This window comes from Artemia franciscana, chromosome 16 (assembly GCF_032884065.1).
Source record: "Artemia franciscana chromosome 16, ASM3288406v1, whole genome shotgun sequence".
NCBI classification, from domain to species: domain Eukaryota; kingdom Metazoa; phylum Arthropoda; class Branchiopoda; order Anostraca; family Artemiidae; genus Artemia; species Artemia franciscana.
Genome location: NC_088878.1, coordinates 5,260,898 through 5,283,936, shown reverse-complemented (window position 1 = coordinate 5,283,936; position 23,039 = coordinate 5,260,898). Strand labels below are relative to the sequence as shown.

Here is a 23,039-nt window from a genome sequence, read left to right as displayed (position 1 = left end):
AATATTAGGATCTTATTATTTAAAATAAAGTTTGTTGTCTTTTTTTCCACTGCTTGTCTAAACATTTTATTTGTTATTCTCTCCGTATTTTCATTTATTAAATTCTTTATACGTGTTACGCACGTATACTACTGGATCACTACGTGTGCATTACAACAGCATGGAGTGTGCATCATTTCTTTTGTGTGAAGGATGTACTTTGTCTGAGACCGCTTTATTAATGATCAATCTCTCAGAGCCAGAATAGCTTAAACAAATTACCTATTGTAAAAAAATTTTATCAATGTTCACATTTGAATATTTGAATGAAAGCAGAGTAAGCTTTGTTCGATTGAAACATTTTCGCCAACTTCTCCGCGAGAACCATGAAATAAATGGTCCTTTAAACTAACTTTTTTCTAAATTACATATATGGGAAAAACTACTTATTTAAAAAAAATTTTGTATTTTGATAAGATTTCGACCAAATATCACAGACTGAACGTGCTTTTGTGTAGTCCAACAAGTCGAGTAATAAAAAGATAAACTAATAAATAAACTAATACAAAGAAACAGTTTCTATAAATTGGGAATCAATTTTTGGCATTGACGGTTGCGGCCTCTCGTGCACCCAGGGCAAAATCTTGATTAGTGCCCTCTCCTTGTCACCCACAAAAGTTTTAGGCCAAATTAAAAAAAAAATTACTTTTTGACAAAATCATTTTCAATTTATTAATTAATTATCAATTAAATAATTTATTATTTAAGTCGATAAGCTATTGAATTATTATTAATTATTTTGTTATTTATTTTAATGTTTTTATTTAACTTATTTTTATTTTATTTACTATCTAATAACTTATTAATTGTTTTTATTTATTAACTGTACCCTCTTATTTATTTTAATAAAAATAAGACAAAAAAACCTTATAAAATGGTTATAAAAGTTAGAATATTTTTTTTAAATTTTGTTTCCCTAAAATTGCACGGAGCAAGTGTTTCCTCCCCTAATCGTGTCTCTGTCCCTCCAGAAATCATCCTATGATTTTCGATTTTAGAACTGCAAGTTAAATAGCTTTACGGTTGTGATTTACGAATAACAATCATAAATTGTTAGTTTAGCAGGGTCATAAATACGATATGGGTGCTTATCAAATTTGTAAAAACTCTCAATATCTGGAAGCGAAATTTCAGAGAAAACTAAAAAATGCTATTTGATTAGGGTATTTTGGTCTATTTTTGCATATAAGCTATTAAAATATGTGGTCCAAATGAACAAACTCACATGTGTCTATGAAAGTTAGATCCAATGACAATGGGGCTTTATCCTTAATTAAATAAAAAAAAACAAGTTTTTTTGAATGAAAGTAAGGAGCGACATTAAAACTTAAAACGAACAGAAATTACTCCGTATATGAAAGGGGCTTTTCCTCCTCGACACCCCGCTCCTTACGCTAAAGTTTTTTATTGTTTTAAAAAGTATAGTTGCGAGAAAGAATCAAACTTTAGCGCAAGGAGCGGGGTGTCGAGGAGGAAAAGCCCCTTTCATATACGGAGTAATTTCTGTTCGTTTTAAGTTTTAATGTCGCTCCTTACTTTCATTCAAAAAAACTTGTTTCTTTTTAATTTAATTTCTGAAAGTTTTTGAATTAATGCATGTCTGATTTTGGCTCTCCGTACATAAATTACTAAAATGAAATTTGCATATTAATTCTTTTTTTGGCTAAATGGCTTTCTCTTAGTTTTGATCAGACAATTTTGAGAAATAAGGGGTGGGGAAGGAGGTCTAGTTGCCCTCCAATTTTTCGGTTACTCAAAAAGGCAACTAGATCTTTTAATTTTTAACGAATGTTTTTATTAGTAAAAAAAACGTAACTTAAGAATCAACTTACGTAACAAACGTACATAACTTACGTTACGTTTTATCCCAATTCTTTAAGAATGACCCCTGAATCAGAAAGGCCGTAGAATAAATAGTTGAAATTATTTAAAAAAAAATTAGCATAAAGAGCGAAGTATTTATCTCCTCCTAATTACCTCGCTCTTTATGCTAAAGTATTTTTAGAACCCTTCATATGCGTAATAATCTCTGTTCGTTTTAAGTTTTAATGCTTCTCCTTACTTTCAATTGAAAAAACTTTTTCATGTTTATATTTTCATTGTTTTTTTTTTTTTATAGTAATGCTAGAAAGTCCTGCGCCCTTTTCATTGAATTTCTCTTCCCCCATGAAATACTCCTCCAAGGAAAGATCCTCCCATATAGCCCCCTCCCCTGAACCCCACACCCAAACCAAAAAAAAACCCTGATAACGTCGGTACACTTCCCAGTAACCATTACTGTATGTAAACATTGGTCAAAGTTTGTAACTTGCAGCCCCTCCCCCAGGGACTGTGGGGGGTAAGTCATACCCAAAGACATAGTTATTATGGTTTTCGACTATGCGGAACAAAATGGCTATCTCAAAATTTTGATCCGCTGACTTTGGGAAAAAAATGAGCGTGGGAGGGGGCCTAGGTGCCCTCCAATTTTTTTGGTCACTTAAAAAGGGCACTAGAACTTTTCATTTCCGTTAGAATGAGCCCTCTTGCAACACTCTAGGACCACTTGGTCGATACGATGACCCCTGGAAAAAAAAAAAAAAAATAAATAAACACGCACCCGTGATTTGTCTTCTGGCAAAAAATACGAAATTCCACATTTTTGTAGATTGGACCTTGGAATTTTTTCTATGGGGTTTTCTGATACGCTGAATGCGATAGTGTAATTTTCGTTAAGATCCTATGACTTTTAGGGGGTGTTACCCCATATTTTCCAAAATAAGGCAAATTTTCCTTGGCTCGTAACTTTTGATGACAAAGACTAAATTTGATGAAATTTATATGTTTAAAATCAGCATAAAAATCCGATTCTTTTGATATATCTTTTAGTATCGAAATTCCGTTTTTTAGAGTTTCGTTTACTATTGAGCCGGGTCGCTCCTTACTACAGTTCGTTACCACGAACTGTTTGAAAAAAAAAAAAAAAAAAAAAAAAAAAAAAAAAAAAAGCGTATTTTTTAAAGCAAACCAAGCATACCTGTACTGGAAAACAAACATCATAAAACATCCATTTTAGTTCATTTGCCAGATGGTTTGTAATTGCGAATAATAATCATTAAAACTGCAAGTTTTGCATGGGGTCGTAATGCAAAATTCGAATGATACCACCACGAATAAATATGAAATTATCATACGAAATAAATACCAATACGAAATAAATACGAATTTATCAAATTGTCTGCATAATTTGGATCCTGTGACAAAGGGGCTTTAACCTAAATTTAAGAGATATGTTTATTTAAAAAATTGCCGATTTTTGCAAGCAAACCAAGCAAATTGTGAGCATACCTGTACTAGGAAACAAATATCATAAAACATCCATTTTAGTTCATTTACCAAATAATTTTATTCAAGGGTATCATGGTGTCAATATTTGGACAGTGCAATTACAGGTTTACAAAATTTGAAACTGGGCGTAGAGATACTCAAAATATTAACATTCACAATAACCCTAGTTGCCATTCTGGTCGCATTTTGTTAACATGTGGATTTTCTTCTTTGTTCTCCCAATTGTTACAGGTGATATTTTTAGTTGATTTTTGCTTGACGACTGTGGAAAAGATGTCCTTAAGTTTTAAAAACAACTTAACTTCCATTTTAAGATTATTTTACCTAAACGGGATAAGTAGCTATACGAAAAGTTTTTTTTTGGAGGGGGAGAGGGGAGGTCACGGATTTTTTATGTATCAAGTTCTTTTTGGCCCAAGGACTTGGGATTGTAAGTTTCAAAATGATCCAGGATAAATAATTACTGGCCCCATTGAAGAAAAAGTTGATAAAAGTGGAAAGATAAGTGTTAAACCTAAGATTAAGAGGAAAATTGGTGCAAACAGTATTTGCACTGGCTTTCATATAAAGTGAATATACCACTTGATGCCTTTTTTAATGCTCTTTACAAATAAAATAATCGCTTCTACCGCAAATTCAGATTTAAGCACTTTTTGACCTCTTAAAAATGAATTTTTTTTTATGTGTTTGTGCACATCGAATTTTACTGAGAAGAGAAATCACCAGTGCAACAGCACAAACACATAAAAAAATACAGCAATGGTTAGTTTACGTATTTAATATATGCTATGCTTTACCCCCACCCCCCTGATGTGCAAATATATAGCCCAAATTTGTTTCTAAACTATTACAGATTTGTAATGACTCCATATATAGGTCATTTTTAAGAGGTCAAAAAGTGCTTAAATCTGAATTTGCGGTAGAAACGATTATTATGTTTGTAAAGAGCATTAAAAAAGGCATCGAGTGGTATATCCACTTTATATGAAAGCCAGTAATACTGTTTGCACCAATTTTACCAGATTAAGATAGTAGAAACTGCAGTAATTGCAGTTGCTAAACGTTGCTCTGGAGTGTAGAAAAAATTAGGAAGTTAGAAAAAAAATTAGGGTGGTGTTTTAAATTGTTTCCAAAGGAACTGTCGAAGGTAGTTTTAGGTAATTGTTCGAGAGACTGTGATGCCGTGAATGTTCGGAATTGGTGAATGTCGACATTCACCGGTGAATGTCTGAAATACCTTTTTTTCTCCTTCGATTAGACAGCGTTGCCAGTCAACTTTTCAGTTTTATTCAAGGTTTGATGGTGACAGGTTACGTTATATTAGGTTAGGTTTCTAACCCATTTATGAGATTTATAACCTAATTTAACTTAACCTAGCATTAAACTTTATCATGAGAGTTTGCATAAGACTGAAAAAGCTAACTCGCAAAGCAAATTGAATCCAAACTGAGAAAAAGGAATTTCGGACATTCACTGGTGAATGTGGACACTAACAAGATTTCGGACATTCACAGTAACAACTGCATAACAAAGATGCAGCTGCATATGTATTGCAGCTGGATCCCTTGGCTGATGTTTTCGTAAAACCAAAGGTTAAAATAGCTAGGTCAAGTTTTACGGATGTAACCTCGAAAAAACACTTTGGTGACAATCCAACTACTGCCAAACCAAAACAGGGTGTTCTCGCACGAGGTGGCAGGAGGTCATAAGAATATTTTGAAAAGAAAGTGTGATTTTCTGGAAGTTATGGGCGGAGAGTGAGGCTCTGAAGAGGTTGGGATGGAGGAAGACACTCGGCGGCTGCGTTGAACTTAAGTGAATAATTTACGGTGTGGATCTGTAAGTTTTCTGAGTTTTCTGAGTTTTCACTGGGGATGATAAGTTCATAAATAGAAGCTTTAAAGGGTTTAAAAGACTCATAGAAGTGCACAAAAATGCTTCTCAAGTGAGAGGTTTCTAAATAGAATGAGCTGGGGTAAAAGAAATTATTGCTAAGGAAGATGTTCTAGATAAGAATAAACAATTTTCCCTGTAAAGCACCGCAGTTCGGCTGTGACCTTGCTCTAACCAACATTATATATCTAAAGCCCTCTTTACATTTTGTATATCATTTAATATTTTGAAATATACTAACGCATCTTTGTGTACTAAATTGAAAAGCTTTAATTAACTATGTTGTCTAAACATAAGATCGCGATCGATTTATATTTCGGTGGAACATACAAACAAAGAAATAATTGACGAGTTCCTAAATTAGAAGTGAACAGGGTGGGCACCAGAAAATAAACCATATGTGGCTATAACTGTACTAAAAGTGTAAAGATACTATTGAGATAATTGAAAAATATCTGCATTTATACACCCCAAACAGCGAAAATCCAACTGTGGTCCTAACACACGACCTGTCCTTTACTAAACCATTCGGCGAAATTCTGCAAATGATCGTTAGATCAATTATTTTAAGATGGATTAGCTTCATAAAGTCATGGCAAGTCAGCTGCAGTATTTCAGAAGGCATTAGGTCAAGTAGCATAAATTTCACATAGGAATGGAAAATTTAATGAATTTAAATTTTTTCAACCGCTCTTGATCTTGATTTTCAACCCCACCCACAACAGGGTGGGCACCAGAAAATAAACCATATGTGGCTATTCGATCTTTTCAACCGCTCTTTAGAAGTACTATTACTTTATTATATAAAGGTTTTTGTTGTATAAAATTGTAATTAGGGAAATATTTGTGATGCTTCCTCGAATTTCAGAGGCTGGGCCTCAAGTTGTACCAATTTCTTAATGTAGCTCTTCTTCATAAAATGTTTAAATCAAGTATACATTCTCTTTTAAATTACGATAGTATGTTCACCCAAAGTCAGCCACGTTTAAAAACCATTTGCGGGTGTTTGACTTGACCCGGATCTTCCCAGATTAAAGAAAAAGGGTTTTGTCTTTGCTTTTGTTCATTTTTAGACCTTGGAAATTTTAAGACCATGGAAGGTTTAAAGCTCTTTTCTTTTGCCAAGATTATCTGTTGCTTGTCATGACTTGAACCTTTTAATAAACTTTGAATGATCAAATACAATGATATATGAAGTGTACGCAGGGTAATTACCTATCAAATAATAAACCTCTTCCTCGAGTTAAAACAGACTTGACCCCCAAAAAAACTAGGAATTTCACTGATTCTGGGATGACAAGTTTTAGTTATCAGATTAGTTATAATGTAAATTCAGGCTAAAAATCGGTCTGAAAAATAGGCAGGAGTAACTCTGAAACGAGTTTATTAGCCTATATTTTTTTTCGATTTCTAATTTTAAAAAGGACCAGACTATAAGAAAATGCCCAAAATGAGTTTTGTACACAAAAGAAGGAATAAGTAAATTTATTATGAAATTAAATTGAATACGAAATGGAAAATAACGGAAAGAAATTGATTGATGGTGAATTACTATCGAAACAAACTTTACATTGTCATTATTAGCATTAGCAGCAAGAGTATTTGGTCTGTACTTTTCTTTCAATTTTTTGACTAAAAACTTACTAATAAAAACAAATTAATAAAATCATATATCGTACCTCTGTTTATCTCATAGGCTAAGCGAGGGCAGATTATTTTATTAAAAACTATTTGTTTTTTTATTCAAATAAAAATATGTTTTACGGAAACATATCTAATGTAACCTTTTGAACATTGATTGTATTTGGATAATGTAACCAATGAATAGCAAACGATTTAATGTGAAACTGAAAGTGCTTTAAGTGCTTAAACATTTAAAGTGTTTAATAAAATAGTTTACAGAAAGCTTAAAGGATGACCTCAGATAAAGACAAAACAGGTTGAGAAGTTGGCACGATGGCAATCATGGAATTTGCCATTTCGCTTTTCTAAAGTGTAATCTATATGTTTGTTTTAGTTACTTTTTAGATGTTTTTCTTTTCTATTGTGCTGTGTATTTCGTTTCGTATTTAATTATCTTCTCCTCTCACTGATAGTTTTTTTATTTGTTAATGCTTGGCCTATTAACTGTTGTTTTAAAACGACACATAATTTTATTGTTGACAGTTTGACTTGAGGCTCGTGCCGCATGGTATGTGGTGTAAAGAGCTAAACAACTTTGATTCTCCAGGTTGACCTATCTGCTGCTATGAGGAGAGCCTATACAGCAGCAATGTCGACCATGTTGAGGAACTTCTGAAAAACAGTACGATTTACTTGGCGAATTTTCAAACAATTGCATGTTAAAACAGTTCTTATTTCGTAAAATGGTTAAAATTATAGTCAATAGATTTTCTATTCGCTTCAACTTTTACTTATATTCTTCCTTTTTTTAATCTATCATTTTCCTTTGTTACTTGTATATATGCGTGTATTAGATTAACGACGCTTCTTGACTCCTAACGTACTTGTGTCGGCTCTGTCGTCTGTTTCTACAGCTAAGTTCGAACTCTGGGACCTGTATTACGAAGCTGAGATTGAACCTACTGCGCCACCATTGGACTCCGTTTAGTAAGGAGTGACCCGGCTCAATAGTTAACGTAATTCTAAATAACAGAATTTTGATGCTAAAATATACATCAAAAGAATCGGATTTTCATGCTGATTTTAAATATACAAGTTTCATCAAATTTGGTCTTTGTCATCAAAAGTTACGAGCCTGAGAAAATTTGTCTTATTTTAGAAAATAGGGGAAAACACCCCCTAAAAGTCATAGAATCTTAACGGAAATCACACCATTGCATTCAGCGTATCAGAGAACCCTATAGCAAAATTTTCAACCTCCTATCTACAAAAATGTGGAATTTCGTATTTTTTGCCAGAAGACAAATCACGGGTGCGTGTTTATTTGTTTTTTTTCCCCAGGGGTCATCGTATCGACCAAGTGGTCCTAAAATGTTGCAAGAGGGCTCATTCTAACGGAAATGAGAAGTTCTAGTGCCCTTTTTAAGTGACCAAAAAAATTGGAGGGCACCTACGCCCCCTCCTACGCTCATTTTTTCTCCAAAGTCAACAGATCAAAATTTTGAGATAGCCGTTTTGTTCCGCATAGTCAAAAACCATAATAACTATGTCTTTGGGAATGACTTACTCCCCCACAGTCCCTGGAGGAGGGGCTGCAAGTTACAAACTTCGACCAGTGTTTACATATAATAATGGTTATTGGGAAGTGTACAGTCGTTTTCAGGGGATTTTTTTTGGGTTTTGGGGGCGGGGTTGAGGGGAGGGGGCTATGTGGGAGAATCTTTCCTTGGAGAAATATGTCATGGGGGAACAGAAATTCAATGAAAAGGGCGCAGGATTTTCTAAAATTACTATAAATAAAACAATGAAAAAATAAACATGGAAAAATTCTTTCAATTGAAAGTAAGGAGTACCATTGAAACTTAAAACGAACAGAGATTATTACGCATATGAGGGGTTCTAAAAATACTTTAGCATAAAGAGCAAGGTATTTAGGAGGAGATAAATACCTCGCTCTTTATGCTATAGTATTTTTAGTAATTTCAACTATTTATTCTACGGCCTTTCTGATTCAGGGGTCATTCTTAACGAATCGGCACAAAACTTACGATTTAGTGTAAAGAGCGAGGTATTAACGAGGGTACAAACCCCCTCATATACATAATAAAAATTTAAGAATATAAAAGTTTGTTACGTGAGTTAATTCTTAAGTTACGTATATTTTTTACTAATAAAAAAATTCGTTAAAAATTTAAATTTATAGTTTCCTTTTTGTGTAACCGAAAAATTCCATGGCAACTAGGCCTCCTTCCCCATCCCATATTTCTCAAAATCCTCTGATCAGGACTAAGAGAAAGCCATTTGGCCAAAAAAGGAATTAAAATGTAAATTTCATTTTAATAATTTATGTGTGGAGAGCCAAAATCAAACATGTATTAATTCAAAAACGTTCAGAAATTACATAAAAAAAACTAGTTTTTCTAACTGAAAGTAAGGAGCGAGATTAAAACTTAAAAAGAAGAGAAACTACTCCGTATATGAAATGGGTTGTCCCCTGCACAATCCTTCGCTCTTTACGCTAAAGTTTGACTCCTTTACCACAATTCTGCTTTTTAAAACAATTAAAAGCTTTAGCATAAAGAGCGAAGGATTGCGGAGGGGACAACCCATTTCATATACGGAGTAATTTCTGTTCTTTTTAAGTTTTAATGTCGCTCCTTACTTTCAGTTAGAAAAACTAGTTTTTTTTTATTTAATCAAACAGTTCGTGGTAACGAACTGTAGTAAGGAGCGACCCGGCTCAATAGTAAACGAAACTCTAAAAAACGAAATTTCGATACTAAAAGATATATCAAAAGAATCGGATTTTTATGCTGATTTTAAATATATAAGTTTCATCAAATTTAGTCTTTGTCATCAAAAGTTACGAGCCTGAGAAAATTTGCCTTATTTTGGAAAATAGGGGGTAACACCCCCTAAAAGTCATATGATCTTAACGAAAATCACACCATCGCATTCAGCGTATCAGAGAACCCTATAGAAAAAATTCCAAGGTCCAATCTAAAAAAATATGGAATTTCGTATTTTTTGCCAGAAGACAAATCACGGGTGCATGTTTATTTGTCTTTTTTTTTTTTTTCCCCAGGGGTCATCGTATCGACCAAAAGGTCCTAGAGTTTTGCAAGAGGGCTCATTCTAACGGAAATGAAAAGTTCTAGTGCCCTTTTTAAGTGACCAAAAAAATTGGAGGGCACCTAGGCCCCCTCCCACGCTCATTTTTGCCCCAAAGTCAACAGATCAAAATTTTGAGATAGCCATTTTGTTCCGCATAGTCGAAAACCATAATAACTATGTCTTTGGGGATGACTTACCCCCCACAGTGCCTGGGGGAGGGGCTGCAACTTACAAACTTTGACCAATGTTTACATACAGTAATGATTACTGGGAAGTGTACTGATGTTATCAGGGGGATTTTTTGGGTTTGGGCGTGGGGTTCAGGGGAGGGGGCTATATGGGAGGATCTTTCCTTGGAGGAGTATTTCATGGGGGAAGAGAAATTCAATGAAAAGGGCGCAGGACTTTCTAGCATTACTATAAAAAAAAACAATGAAAATATAAACATGAAAAAGTTTTTTCAATTGAAAGTAAGGAGAAGCATCAAAACTTAAAACGAACAGAGATTATTACGCATATGAAGGGTTCTAAAAATGCTTTAGCATAAAGAGCGAGGTATTTAGGAGGAGATAAATACTTCGCTCTTTATGCTAAAAATTTTTTTAATAATTTCAACTATTTATTCTACGGCCTTTCTGATTCAGGGGTCATTCTTAAAGAATTGGGATAAAACGTAACGTAAGTTACGTAAGTTATGTACGTTTGTTACGTAAGTTAATTCTTAAGTTACGTTTTTTTTTACTAATAAAAACGTTCGTTAAAAATTAAAAGATCTAGTTGCCTTTTTGAGTAACCGAAAAATTGGAAGGCAACTAGACCTCCTTCCCCACCCCTTATTTCTCAAAATCGTCTGATCAAAACTAAGAGAAAGCCATTTAGCCAAAAAAAGAATTAATATGCAAATTTCATTTTAGTAATTTATGTACGGAGAGCCAAAATCAGACATGCATTAATTCAAAAACTTTCAGAAATTAAATAAAAAAAAACAAGTTTTTTAAATGAAAGTAAGGAGCGACATTAAAACTTAAAACGAACAGAAATTACTCCGTATATGAAAGGGGCTTTTCCTCCTCGACACCCCGCTCCTTGCGCTAAAGTTTGATTCTTTCTCGCAACTCTACTTTTTAAAACAATAAAAAACTTTAGCGCAAGAAGCGGGGTGTCGAGGAGGAAAAGCCCCTTTCATATACGGAGTAATTTCTGTTCTTTTTAAGTTTTAATGTCGCTCCTTACTTTCAGTTAGAAAAACTAGTTTTTTTTTTATTTAATCTCATAAAGAAACCGCGATAAATAACTTTCTTTTAGAGCAAGCAGTCATGGCAACGAGACGTAGTTGCCATGAAGGTATGAAATATTGATAGCTATCATTATCGCCACTGTTAAAAGTATGACGGTACGCAACTTAAGTAATAAGAAATTTCGATAAATCATAACGCTTTCTAAATAAAGGGAGATTTGGGCACAATGTATTATTTATTTATTTAGTTTTTTTTTGTCTTAAACCAGGGAACTTTGTATTAAAGGAGTTGCATTAGAAAATTAGAAAAGGGCTCATTCGATTGGAAATTGGAGGGGCTAGTGCCCTTTTTAATAGTCGAAAGCGATTGATGGCAACTAACCTCCCCTCCCAGTACCACCATTCCCCAAACACATCCAATCAAAATTTTGAGATAGCCACTTCGCTTAATGTAGTTGAAAAATCTCGAAATTATATTTTTGAGGATGACACCCCCCCCCCCCACAGCCCTTTGGGCAATGGTTGTAATTTATGCCGTGGGGGCATACAAGGTTTTCATAGAAAGGGTGGTTGTATAAACTTCAGAGGGTGCTCATTGAACTGTTAATCTGAAGTTCTAGGGTTCTTTTCAGAAAAGTGATCAGAACGTCGATGCCCCCCCCCCCAACACCTCGTATTTTTTTAAATGCATCTGATAGAAGCTTTCAGATGACCATTTGTTGTCGCAGAAACTTGCAAAAAGGCTCATTTGATTGGAAACTGAAAGGACTCGAGCATTTTTAATAGTCGAAAGTTATTGAGGGCAATGAGCCAACCCCCCCCCCCCTCCACCCAATCCCATCAATTTCTGAAACACATATAATCAAAATTTGAGATAGGCATTTTGTTCAGCATAGTTGAAAGACCTGGAAATTATGTGTTTAAGGATGACAATCCCCCATAGCCCTCAGCGCAAGGGCTGTAAGTTGTGCTCGAGGGCATATATGGTTTTATGGACAGGGGGATCGTAGAAACTCCGGAGGGGTCTCATTTGATTGTAAATCAGATGTTCTAGTGCCTTTTTTATGAGTAAAAGTAGTCGGAGGGTAGCCCCCCGCCCCAACGTCGTATTTCCCACAAGTGCATTCGATAGAAATTGGAGATTGTAATTTGTTCAAATATAGTCCGAAGTTCGTAAAATAAGGCCTTTTCGGTTGACAGAATTCCCCAAAGTCTGGTCGTAAGTATTGTAAGTTATGCCCAAGGGGCATATAAGATTTTTATGGAAGGGATGGTCGTGTTATCTTTAGAAGAGGCTCGTTTGATTGGAAACGTATAGTTTTAGTTTCCTTTTAAGAGAACACGATGGAGAGCAAATAGCCCCCTTCCCTGATATCCTTTTTTCCTGAAACGTATTCAATTGAAATTGTGAGATAGCCATTTTGTTACCAATAATCCAAAAATCATATAACAATGTTTGTAAGGTGGACACAATCCCCCACAGCCCATGAGCAAGAGTTGTCAGTTATGCCAAGGGAATCTAAGTTTCCTATGGAACGTGTGATCGTATAAACTTCGGATCAGATGGACCTCATTTGATTCGAAGTCGGAAGTATTAGTGCCCTTTTTAAGAGAAAAATGAATGGAGGGCAATAAGCTCCTCTCCCCCATAGCCTTTCATTCCCCAAAGCATGTCCCATCGAAATTTTAAGAGATATATTTTGTTCAGTCTTGTTCAAAGCTTCAGTAATTATGTCTTTGGGGATGTCAACCTCCCCACAGTCCTCAGGACAAGGGCTGTAAGTTAGGGAATTTGTTCATTGTTTACGCATAGTATATGTCATTGAGAAAGGTATGAGTGTTTGTACTTAACTTTCCAAGAATACGAAGGGCATTCAAGTGACCCTTTCAGAGATTGTTGGTGGGAATGTTGAACTAAATCAAAACACGTTATGTGTATAAGAACTGTGAAAAGGTTATAACACAGGAACAACTGAAAATATTACTTGGAAAAATTCAGGAAATAATAAGGGATATGATCAAAAAGGCAATATTTGCATGCTACCAATAATACTACAACTACGACCACTATTACCAGACTACTTCATTTACGGCACGGAGGGGAAATTTGAACTAAATCAAAAGACACTATGTGCAGGCAAATTGTCAAAAAAGCGTATCTCAAGAACTGATTGGGGTATTAAGCTGGAATTTTAAGAGAACGCGTGAGAAAAAGAGGAAGGTCATATCACCGAATGGCAATATGTGCACACTACTGCTAATACTACTGTTTTCTATATTTACTAATACTATAACTTCTATTGCAAGTACTTGTGAGACTAAGAGCATTGAGATGAAATTTTCAAAAAGGATACAAACATACAGGTTATCATAAGAACATATCAGTAATGTCATATCAATGGCTAATTGTATTAAGCTATAACTTACTGGACCAAAAGGCAATATGTTAAATCTGCTGCTGCTAGTAGTACTACCGCAATTCAACACTAATGATAGCAATATCAATACTACTATCTTGACTACTATTACAACTACGCCTAAGGGTATGAAGGTGAAATTTTCAAGGATTTTTTTTTGGGTGGGAAGTTGTGTGGGAGATGAACTGAATCACAGCATGCTGTCTGTATGCAGGCTATCAAAAGGGTGTAACAGTAATGTCTTTGGAACAGTTTGGTGTGTGAAGTTGAAACTAACAAGGCTTGTTGTGAGGGATGTTGAAACAATCAAAGGAAAATATTTGCATCCCAATGCCACTGCTTCTACTCATACTACTACTACTATTACTATTATTACTACTTCTATGAATAGTAATGCCACTAAAGCTTAAGCTACTAAAACTAATTTTACTAAATGTGTTCGAAAATTTGTTTTGAATTATTTCGATACAGTTTCCATATATTCCAAATTTTTCTGATTAATATCCTTAGTTTTAATAGCAGTAGTACAAGTAGAATTAATAAGCCCTACAGCCATAGAGCTCTTTAAAAAAAAGACCTGGAAACGGTGAATGAAAGTGGAAGCGCTTGGAAACTCTGATGACTACAATATTTTGAATTAAGTTATAAATTAAAATTCTTTTATTAACAGTAATAACTAAATATTTATTCTTGATTTATTTGCAATTATACTTTTAAAAAAATTTAAAATTTTAATTTAAAGATTATATTAACTTTATTTTTTAGCTGATTTTCTTTGTCCCAAATCTGATGGCATATTTCCTGATCCAAATCAATGTGACAAATTCTGGGAATGCGTAGATGGAGAGGCTGAATCACAGCTTTGTCCTGATGGACTGGTCTATGATCCGACAAATCGCAATGTTAACAAATGTGACCATAGATTCCAAGTTGATTGCTCTGATCGACCAGAACTTCGTGAGTATCTTGCATTTAAAAAGTTTTGCGCTTGAAACTTGAACTGAGTTGCAAATTCTTTATGGTTCGTGTTCGCTGTGCAAGTATCTGTCTGCTCTCCTACGGGCTTAGTACGTTAACAGAAGACGAAAATTGTGCCATCATTTATTAGCTGAAAATCTGTTTTTTTTTTCACCTACAAAATTAAAATTTGTAAATTTGGCGTAGGCTACACGGTTTTTAGATTGAAAAAACTTTAAAAATATGAAATGTGAAAAACTTGCCTTTTTTTAGTTTGTTAAGATCCTTTCTAAAGAAAGTCAAAACAACGCTATTATAAGCAAAGTCCACAAGTATGCTATTGGGACGTTCTTTTATCGTACCTGCACAGAGGATTGAGGGAGACTATCTCTGGGGAATGGCTGAAGTCCCCCTCCCTCCTCCAAAGTAAATATATTTTGATAGAGAATTTGGTAGACCTTTAGTTTTGGCCACGAATTTTTTTACTTTTTTTTCTAGTTGCTTAAATTTAAATGAATTTATAAGGCAAAACTGCGCATCACCATCTATTTTTTAATTTACAAGACAGTAAGTTGACTTATAAAGATAGATGCATAGCCCTGTTATCATAACTTGAATAAGAGAGACTATCTAATTTACTTCTTTCTTTTAAATTTTCTAGAGCCAGCTCAGCCAACAGAAGCCTGTCCACGTCGAAATGGCATTTTTGCACATCCAGAATCATCAGTTTGTCATTTATTTTACACATGCGTAGATGGTGCTGCTGTGCAAACTGAGTGTGCAGCAGGGCTGGTGTTTGACGAAAACACAGGAACTTGTACGTGGCCAGAATCAGCTGGGAGGCAAGGATGTTTTAAAAAAGCAGGAAGTGAGTAAATTTTTTCCTTTTGATAAATGTCCGAGCCAAGTGATAGTCACACCTGCTGATAAAAATTACACACTATTGAATCGCCTTTATGTATCCCGTGCGGAATCTGTTGAGTTGGGCCCACAGTATAAGTACTGAATAGAGTAAATACTATTTTAGCAATTCTTGGATATTTGATCGTGTTTCTGTGTAGAAATATTCTTTTATTGCTCAATAATCATGCAGGGGTATTACTTAGTTCTATTGAAATTCATTACAAGCATAAAAATTTCCCACCTATAATAATATATAATATAATAATAATAATTTAACAATAATAGCATATTTAGTACTATGAATATACACAAATATCATGCGCCAACAACTTGTTAAGTCAAATCTCTATACAAGCAGAGAAGAATTAAAATTCTGAGGTCCTTCCAATTGGAACCTTTTGCAGTTTTTTTCGTAACTTATCCCTTTCCCACAATTTAACTATTTTGAGAATTTGGATGCCATAAATGGCACTGTTTAACAAAATTATGAAGATATTTAAATTTATAAAGTTATACTTCAGTTCATGTTGCTTAAAACGACTTCTTTGCAACCATTTAAGAAGTTCATTTCCAGGGGAATTATGAGCACAGCGTTATAGTACTTCAGCTAAAAAGAGTAAGTAATGTTTTATAAGCAATCCTTTGATCGCGAATCTAGGTAGGACTTTTTTTTATTGTTTATCAATTATTATGGGCATTATTGGGTGCTACTGAGATTCTTTACAAGCTTAAAAATTAACCACCTATGATAATTTTGCATCAGTGATAGCCAGGACAGCACACCTTATCAAATTAATGGTAAATATTTATATTAACAAAAAATTGACATAGCTATGAAACAAACTTGCGTCTAGAGTCAGAATTTCATCCTGAATCCAAATGTGACATTCGTTTTCGTCGCAAATTCAATTTGTATATTCCTATGTTTATATTTATTATCATACTTATATTTGTTATATTGTTTCCCATGCATTTATTCATTCTTGATTTCGTCACCGTCGATTCAATTTATGAGTAAATCGGTGTACAAGAGTCACGCTAACAGACGTATAAAACCCGTATCTAAAATAAGAGAAAAAGGTATTATCTTTGAGGGTCCTTAAAGAGCTTAAAAGTAGTTTGGATTCAAGATGAAATTCTGATTCTAGACGTAAGTTTGTTTCTTAGCTATCTGAATTGTCCGTTAACATAAATATTTATCAAATTAACCAGCAAGTTCTACTAATCTCGTTGTGGATTAACTAAAAAAAAAAAAAAGTGGCTTTAAACCGGTAAACTTCATTAATTTCAAGCAATTACTATTCTAAATAAAAGCATATTCAAATGTAAGTTTGGTGGCTCTACAAAGGCTACCATTACCATCCTTTGAATCCTGATACAGTGTAGGTACGATATTAAGCTTTTCGTGGTAAAGAAGTGTAAGTAAGGAGCGATGCGCCTCAATAGTAACCGAAACTCTAAGAAACAGAGTCTTGGAAACAACAGATACACCAAAATAATCTAATTTTGATGCTTCTTCAAAATATATAATATTAATCAAGTTTAATGTTACCTATCAAAAGTTACAAGCTTGAGAAAATTTTCCAAATTTTGAAAAGGGGGGAACACGCCCAAAACATCAAGGGATCTGAATAAAAATCACACCATCAAATTCAGCATATTAGAGAACCCTAATATGGAGGTTTCAAGCTCTTATGTACAAAAATGTGGAGTTTTGTACTTTTTGCCAGAAGAATGATCATGGATGTGTGTTTATTTGTATCCTTTTTCCAGGGGTGATTGTATCGAAACAGTGATCCTAGCAGATTGAGAGAGGGTTCATTTGATAAAAAATCATAAGGTTGTCTTTTTAAGTGATCAAAAATACTGGAGGGCAGCTGGCCCCCCTCCCACGCCCTTTTTTCCCAATGGTCTCTTGATCAAAATTTTTAGATAGGCAATTTTGTTTAGCATAGTCAAAAAATCTAATAACTATGTCTTTGAGGAAGACTTGACCCGCCGCAGTCCCCGGGGGAAGGACCGCAAACTATGAACTTTTCCTATTGTTTATATATAGTATTGGTTATTGGGAAGTATGCATACATTTTACGGAGGAGGGACTTTAATTACTTGGGGGGGGTGTTAACTGCGAATATCCTTCCATGGAGGAATTTTTGGTGGGGGAAGGGAATTTTTCTTGAAGGGGGAGCCGGATCTCCCACTATTATTTATAAAATGATCAGAAATTAAATAAAAAAGTAAATTTTTTCAGCTGAAAGTAAAGAGCAACATTAAAATTGAAAACAAACAGAAATGATTACTTATATAAGGGGATCGCCCCTTCCTTAATACCTCACTCTTTATGCTAATTTCTTTGAATTTTTGAAAAGGTTTAGTATTCTAAGTAACCGGCCCTTGTGTTTCAGGAGTCATTCTTAATTAACTGGAACAACAAGCTTTTGGGTTTTAATGTTGGTCCTTAATTTCATTTGAAAAAACTTGTATTTTTATTTAAAGATAAAAGTATCCTTTTTAGCCTGAAACTTTTGAACTCTCTCTGATCTCTTCAGAATAGTTGTAAGCGGAGAAAAAAGATCCTATGCTTTTTATGTTTAAAAGCAAATAATTAGATTTTTTTATTATTAAACTTTGGTTACATCCCAGTTTATTTCAAGCAACGAGATTTTTAATGTTTTGTGTATTTTCGAATAAATAATTGAAATAACCATAGTTATGCAGTAATCTGGAGGGAGGGGGATGGAGTAATCAGTAATCGTGAGGCTGTTATGTGATGACTGTTTGTTTTTGAATAGTTTTCCTTGCCTTAATCATTTTTATATAAAAGTTTAAATTGAATATTTCAATTATATTTGTACCTCAGTCTCTTTATTTGTGGCCATAGCCCTGTGGGTTTTTGTGTCAAGTATACTATACTGTAGATGGCAGTGGAAAAATGAGTTTTGTTATCACTATATTTAATGCTTTAAGGATTGCCCGATGGTTTCGAATGTCCAACAGAAGAAGTAAAGGATGTACGCGGTTTGACGGAAATTCATCCAAAATACCCTCATGAAGATTGTGCTAAGTTTTATGTTTGTTTAAATAGAATTGAACCACGACTGTTGACATGCGATAGGTTTAAAGTATTCAACGTGGAAAAGTCCTTCTGCGATGATCCAGAGAACGTACCTGATTGGTGAGTAATGCCCTATCTTAAGCGATAAATATAATACGAATATATATACTAGAATTGGACTAGTAAATTGTGATACTCTAGGGTAGGAGACAGAAAGAAGAGAAGTCTTGTACCCATAGCTTTTCCTTGAGTAAGATGTGAAATTTTCCACCGGTGAACTTCAAAAAAGAAAAATGCATCGAATCTTTGTTGGATGTATAACTGAAACCATTTTTAATTTTTTTATTTGGGGATTATCAGACATAACTCTAAAGGATTCGGCTGATTAAATGCCCCATTTCCTAATGCTGTATTAAAAATATTGATTGGTTGATTAGTTTTTAGTTTATCTATAGAATTTAGAATGCTTATATATATACATGTATATAAATACATATATATATATATATATATATATATATATATATATATATATATATATATATATATATATATATATATATAGTCTTCGTAGTTTATCCTGTTTTTAATTTCTAGATTTTTTAAAGAAAGCCTTGTTTTAGTTTTTCGAGCTGGCTCTAGATATCTTAATCCATATCTACAGTATATTTTCTCACATTTTCTCTTGGGAGAGATGAGAATGAGTCCTCAGTTGGATCTCGCATTAATATTTCTACCTTCAGGACGTGGTGATAGTGTAAATTTCTGGTGTACAAGATAGTTTCTAGTCGAGAGGAGATTTATCTTAAAAAGGTTGAAATAAATATAATTCTTAACTACAAAATCTGAGGTTGATGTTTCACCAATGTGAGTGCTTTATATTCTTTAACAGGTTGATATAGTCTAGTTTGTATTCTTCCTAAATTCACTTATAGATTTATAAGCAGTTTTTGAAATTTCATTCTTTATTACACGAACAATCTATCGTTTCAAGGGAAAATACTATTTAATGAAGCATAATTCATATCAGGTGGCCCATGTGCTTCCAGGGGTCAGGTATCATGAATATTGTTTCTGGAACAATTTTTAAATCATATTTTATTCAGGGAATAGAGAACGAACAAGACTAAGGAGAATAGACGATCAGGTAGCAAATATATAGTAATAGAAGCTAAGCTTGGCCAGTAAGCCAGCTGGACTTTGTATCAAGGGTGTTGTACCTGAGTCACAAAAAATCCCTAAAATTTGTTTATATGCATTTTTGTTACGTTTTTACGGGTCATATAGTTTGTTTTTTTGTTTTTTTTTTGGGGGGGGGTTTAGCACCCTAACTCATCTCGGGATATGGCCTTGATTTATGCTTTGCTGACGAGTATTGGTGTAAGTCACAACTTTATTTTCTATCTGAGAGTCACATGCTAAGTAGCAGTCGATACCAATGAGCAGGCTGAGATCCCCTGTGGAAGTAGGCTGAAGAGGATGAACTAAAGAGCTCTCTCTATATATAAAAGTAAGTTGTTTGTTTGTCCGATGACTCACGTCATGTTTGTCGACTGACGTCATGTTTGTCGACTGACGTCAAGGAGGCACACTTGTGCCTCTATAAAGAGGCGACCCACGACAATGTTAAGCGATCTTCGGTTCCAGTGGTCGCAGAGGGATGGGGAGGGATGCATTTCGTAGCCCGAGCTCCAACTAAGAAACCTGCCAAATTTCACCCCCCTCCAACTTTTCCTTCATGGGGAAAATCTGGCCGAAAGTTTCGACCCGTCAACCCCAGCCCCCCTTTAACGTTGTCCGATCGGGCTGAAATTCACAAGTTAAGGTCCCCTAGGGCCCAGGAGCTTCCAGAAACCACGCATAGCCACTTAAAATTCATTTTCTTTTTTTTCCTAGACGCCTACAGGTCACAGCCGACATCGGATCTGGGTGTACGAAGACTCATTCGATGCGGAATTCTCCGAGTAATTTTCCTGGAAAGTTTCGTAGGAAAATCTTAACCCCCCGAAAGTTTCGACCCCCCAACCTTACCCCCCCCCCCCTTATAACGTTGTCCGATCGGGCTGAAATTCACAAGTTAAGGTCCCCTACGGCTCAGGAGCTTATCCGCGAAATTTCAGCTCGATCCGATAACTCCCGCCCCCCAAACCCCCAGCTTTTAAAGACTCTTTTGTACAGGTTTTTTGTTTTTTTGCTAACCTCCTGCTCTTGGCTTCGGAAAGGCCCTCTTTTAATTAACAAAAAATTGAAATGAATGAATAATGGAATAACTTCGAAAAATGTTAAACACAAGAGGACAGGAGAACCATTGCGCCGAAACTAGTAATTAGTAACAATGAAGTCCCCCCACAAAAAAACCTGTACAAAAGTCTTTAAAAGCTGGGGGTTTGGGGGGCGGCAGCCCCCCAACTGCCTCTTCTAATTCCTGTACGTTTTAAGGTTCGACTTTGGGACGCCGCCTCTTTAACTCTTTAAGAAAACGAAGTTTTTTTCATATTATTATTATAAGGATTGAGCATTATGCCGTAATGAAGTTGTTTGTCGACTGACGTCATGTTGTCGACTGACGAAATTACAGACTGGGACACCGGGACACAAATGACGACCGGGGCACTCAAAGAGAAATTACAGAATGGGGCACCGGGACACAAATAACGACCGGTACACAGGGAATATAAATGACGACCGGGACACAGGGACAAAACTACAACGGGGACGCTGGGGGGCACAGGGGGGAAATATAAAGAACAACCGTGACACAGGGAATGTTCGATTAGCAATTACCATCAACAAAGCTCAAGGCCAATCATTATAATGATCAGGTATAGATGTGGACACGGATTGTTTTTCCCATGGACCATTATATGTTGCATGTTCAAGAGTCGGTAAACCTGACAATCTATTTATATGCACAGACAATGGGACAGCAAAGAATGTTGTATATTCGCAAGTTTTACGAACATATATCTATCTATCTATATTCACAGGTGGGACACAGGGACACGACTGCAATGGCGCGTAACTAATATGGCGCGAAAAAAGTTAAAAAAAGAAAAAACCTAAAAAGAAAAAAAACTTAAACAAAAGGAAAAAAAATAAAAATGGTAAAAAGTAAAAAGAAAAAAACACCGGGACACAATTGACGACCGGGACACAGGGAATATAAATGACGACCGGGACACAGGGACACAATTACAACGGGGACGCTGGGGGGCACAGGGGGATATATAAATGACGACGGGGACACAGGGAATGTTCGATTAGCAATCACCATCAACAAAGCCCAAGGGTAATCATTAGAATAATGAGGTATAGATCTGAATACGGATTGTTTTTCCCATGGACAGTTATATATTGCATGTTGAAGTCGGTAAATCCGACAATCTATTTATATGCACAGACAATGGGACAGCGAAGAATGTTGTATATTCGCAAGTTTTACGTAGTTAAAAACATAGATATATATCTATCTATATTCACAGGTGGGACACAGGGACACAGTTACAATGGCGCATAACGACTTAAGTGCGGGGGGGTGCGAAGCACCCCCATATATATATATATATATATATATATATATATATATATATATATATATATATATATATATATATATATATATATATATATATACATATATATATATATATATACATATATATATATATATATATATATATATATATATATATATATATATATATATATATATATATATATATATATATATATATATATATACATATATATATATATATATATATATATATATATATATATATATATATATATATATATATATATATATATATATATATAATATATATATATATATATATATATATATATATATATATATACATATATATATATATATATATATACATATATATATATATATATATATATATATATATATATATATATTATATATATATATATATATATATATATATATATATATATATATATATATATATATATATATTAAATATATTTATTTATATTTATTTATTTAAAAATTTGAATAGTGCACCTGTTCATTCTTTTATCTTGCCAATTAAAAATTTCACAATTTTCTGACTTCCGAAGAAAGTTTATGTGTGTGTGCATCTTCTAATCTAACTATCTATGTATTTAATTTCTTGTAATTATCTAACTATCTAGTGTATTTATTTTTCTCACAGTTATTCTTGCACTTGCTTGGCCTGCACGATTTTTAGAATCAAAAATGTTTATATTTTTATCTGTATGTGCATTTACATCTATCAGTTAGTGGCTATCCATCTATTCATCTATCTAAATACTGTTTCTTTTTTTACAGTGAGGATTATTTTGGAGATGTGCCAGTATTTCAAAAGCCAGCGACGAAGGTTCGAGAGGAATAGTTATTTCTTATGTAATTTTTATCTTACCTAATTATTAAGAAAAATTTATATTTTTAAGTATTTTCGTTTAGGTAAAGAATCTGTTT

General features: G+C 34.2%; 1 protein-coding gene across 1 annotated transcript; it reads left to right on the top strand.

Annotated features, from left to right (window-relative positions):
* The first annotated feature begins 3,475 nt into the window (after nucleotides 1–3,475).
* Nucleotides 3,476–23,010, top strand: LOC136036947 (protein obstructor-E-like). Its single transcript, XM_065719336.1, has 5 exons — nucleotides 3,476–3,597; nucleotides 14,416–14,607; nucleotides 15,269–15,475; nucleotides 18,478–18,685; nucleotides 22,890–23,010. The coding sequence occupies exons 1-5, from the start codon at nucleotides 3,561–3,563 to the stop codon at nucleotides 22,951–22,953; spliced, it is 708 nt and encodes a 235-aa protein (XP_065575408.1). The 5' UTR covers nucleotides 3,476–3,560; the 3' UTR covers nucleotides 22,954–23,010.
* The last annotated feature ends 29 nt before the right edge of the window (nucleotides 23,011–23,039 follow it).

Coding starts and splice junctions, on each gene's coding strand:
- LOC136036947 (XM_065719336.1), top strand. CDS start 3,561: ATGTGGATTTTCTTCTTTGTTCTCCCAATTGTTACAG. Junction 15,476..18,477: donor ATGTTTTAAAAAAGCAGGAA/GTGAGTAAATTT, acceptor TAATGCTTTAAG/GATTGCCCGATGGTTTCGAA. Junction 18,686..22,889: donor CCAGAGAACGTACCTGATTG/GTGAGTAATGCC, acceptor CTTTTTTTACAG/TGAGGATTATTTTGGAGATG.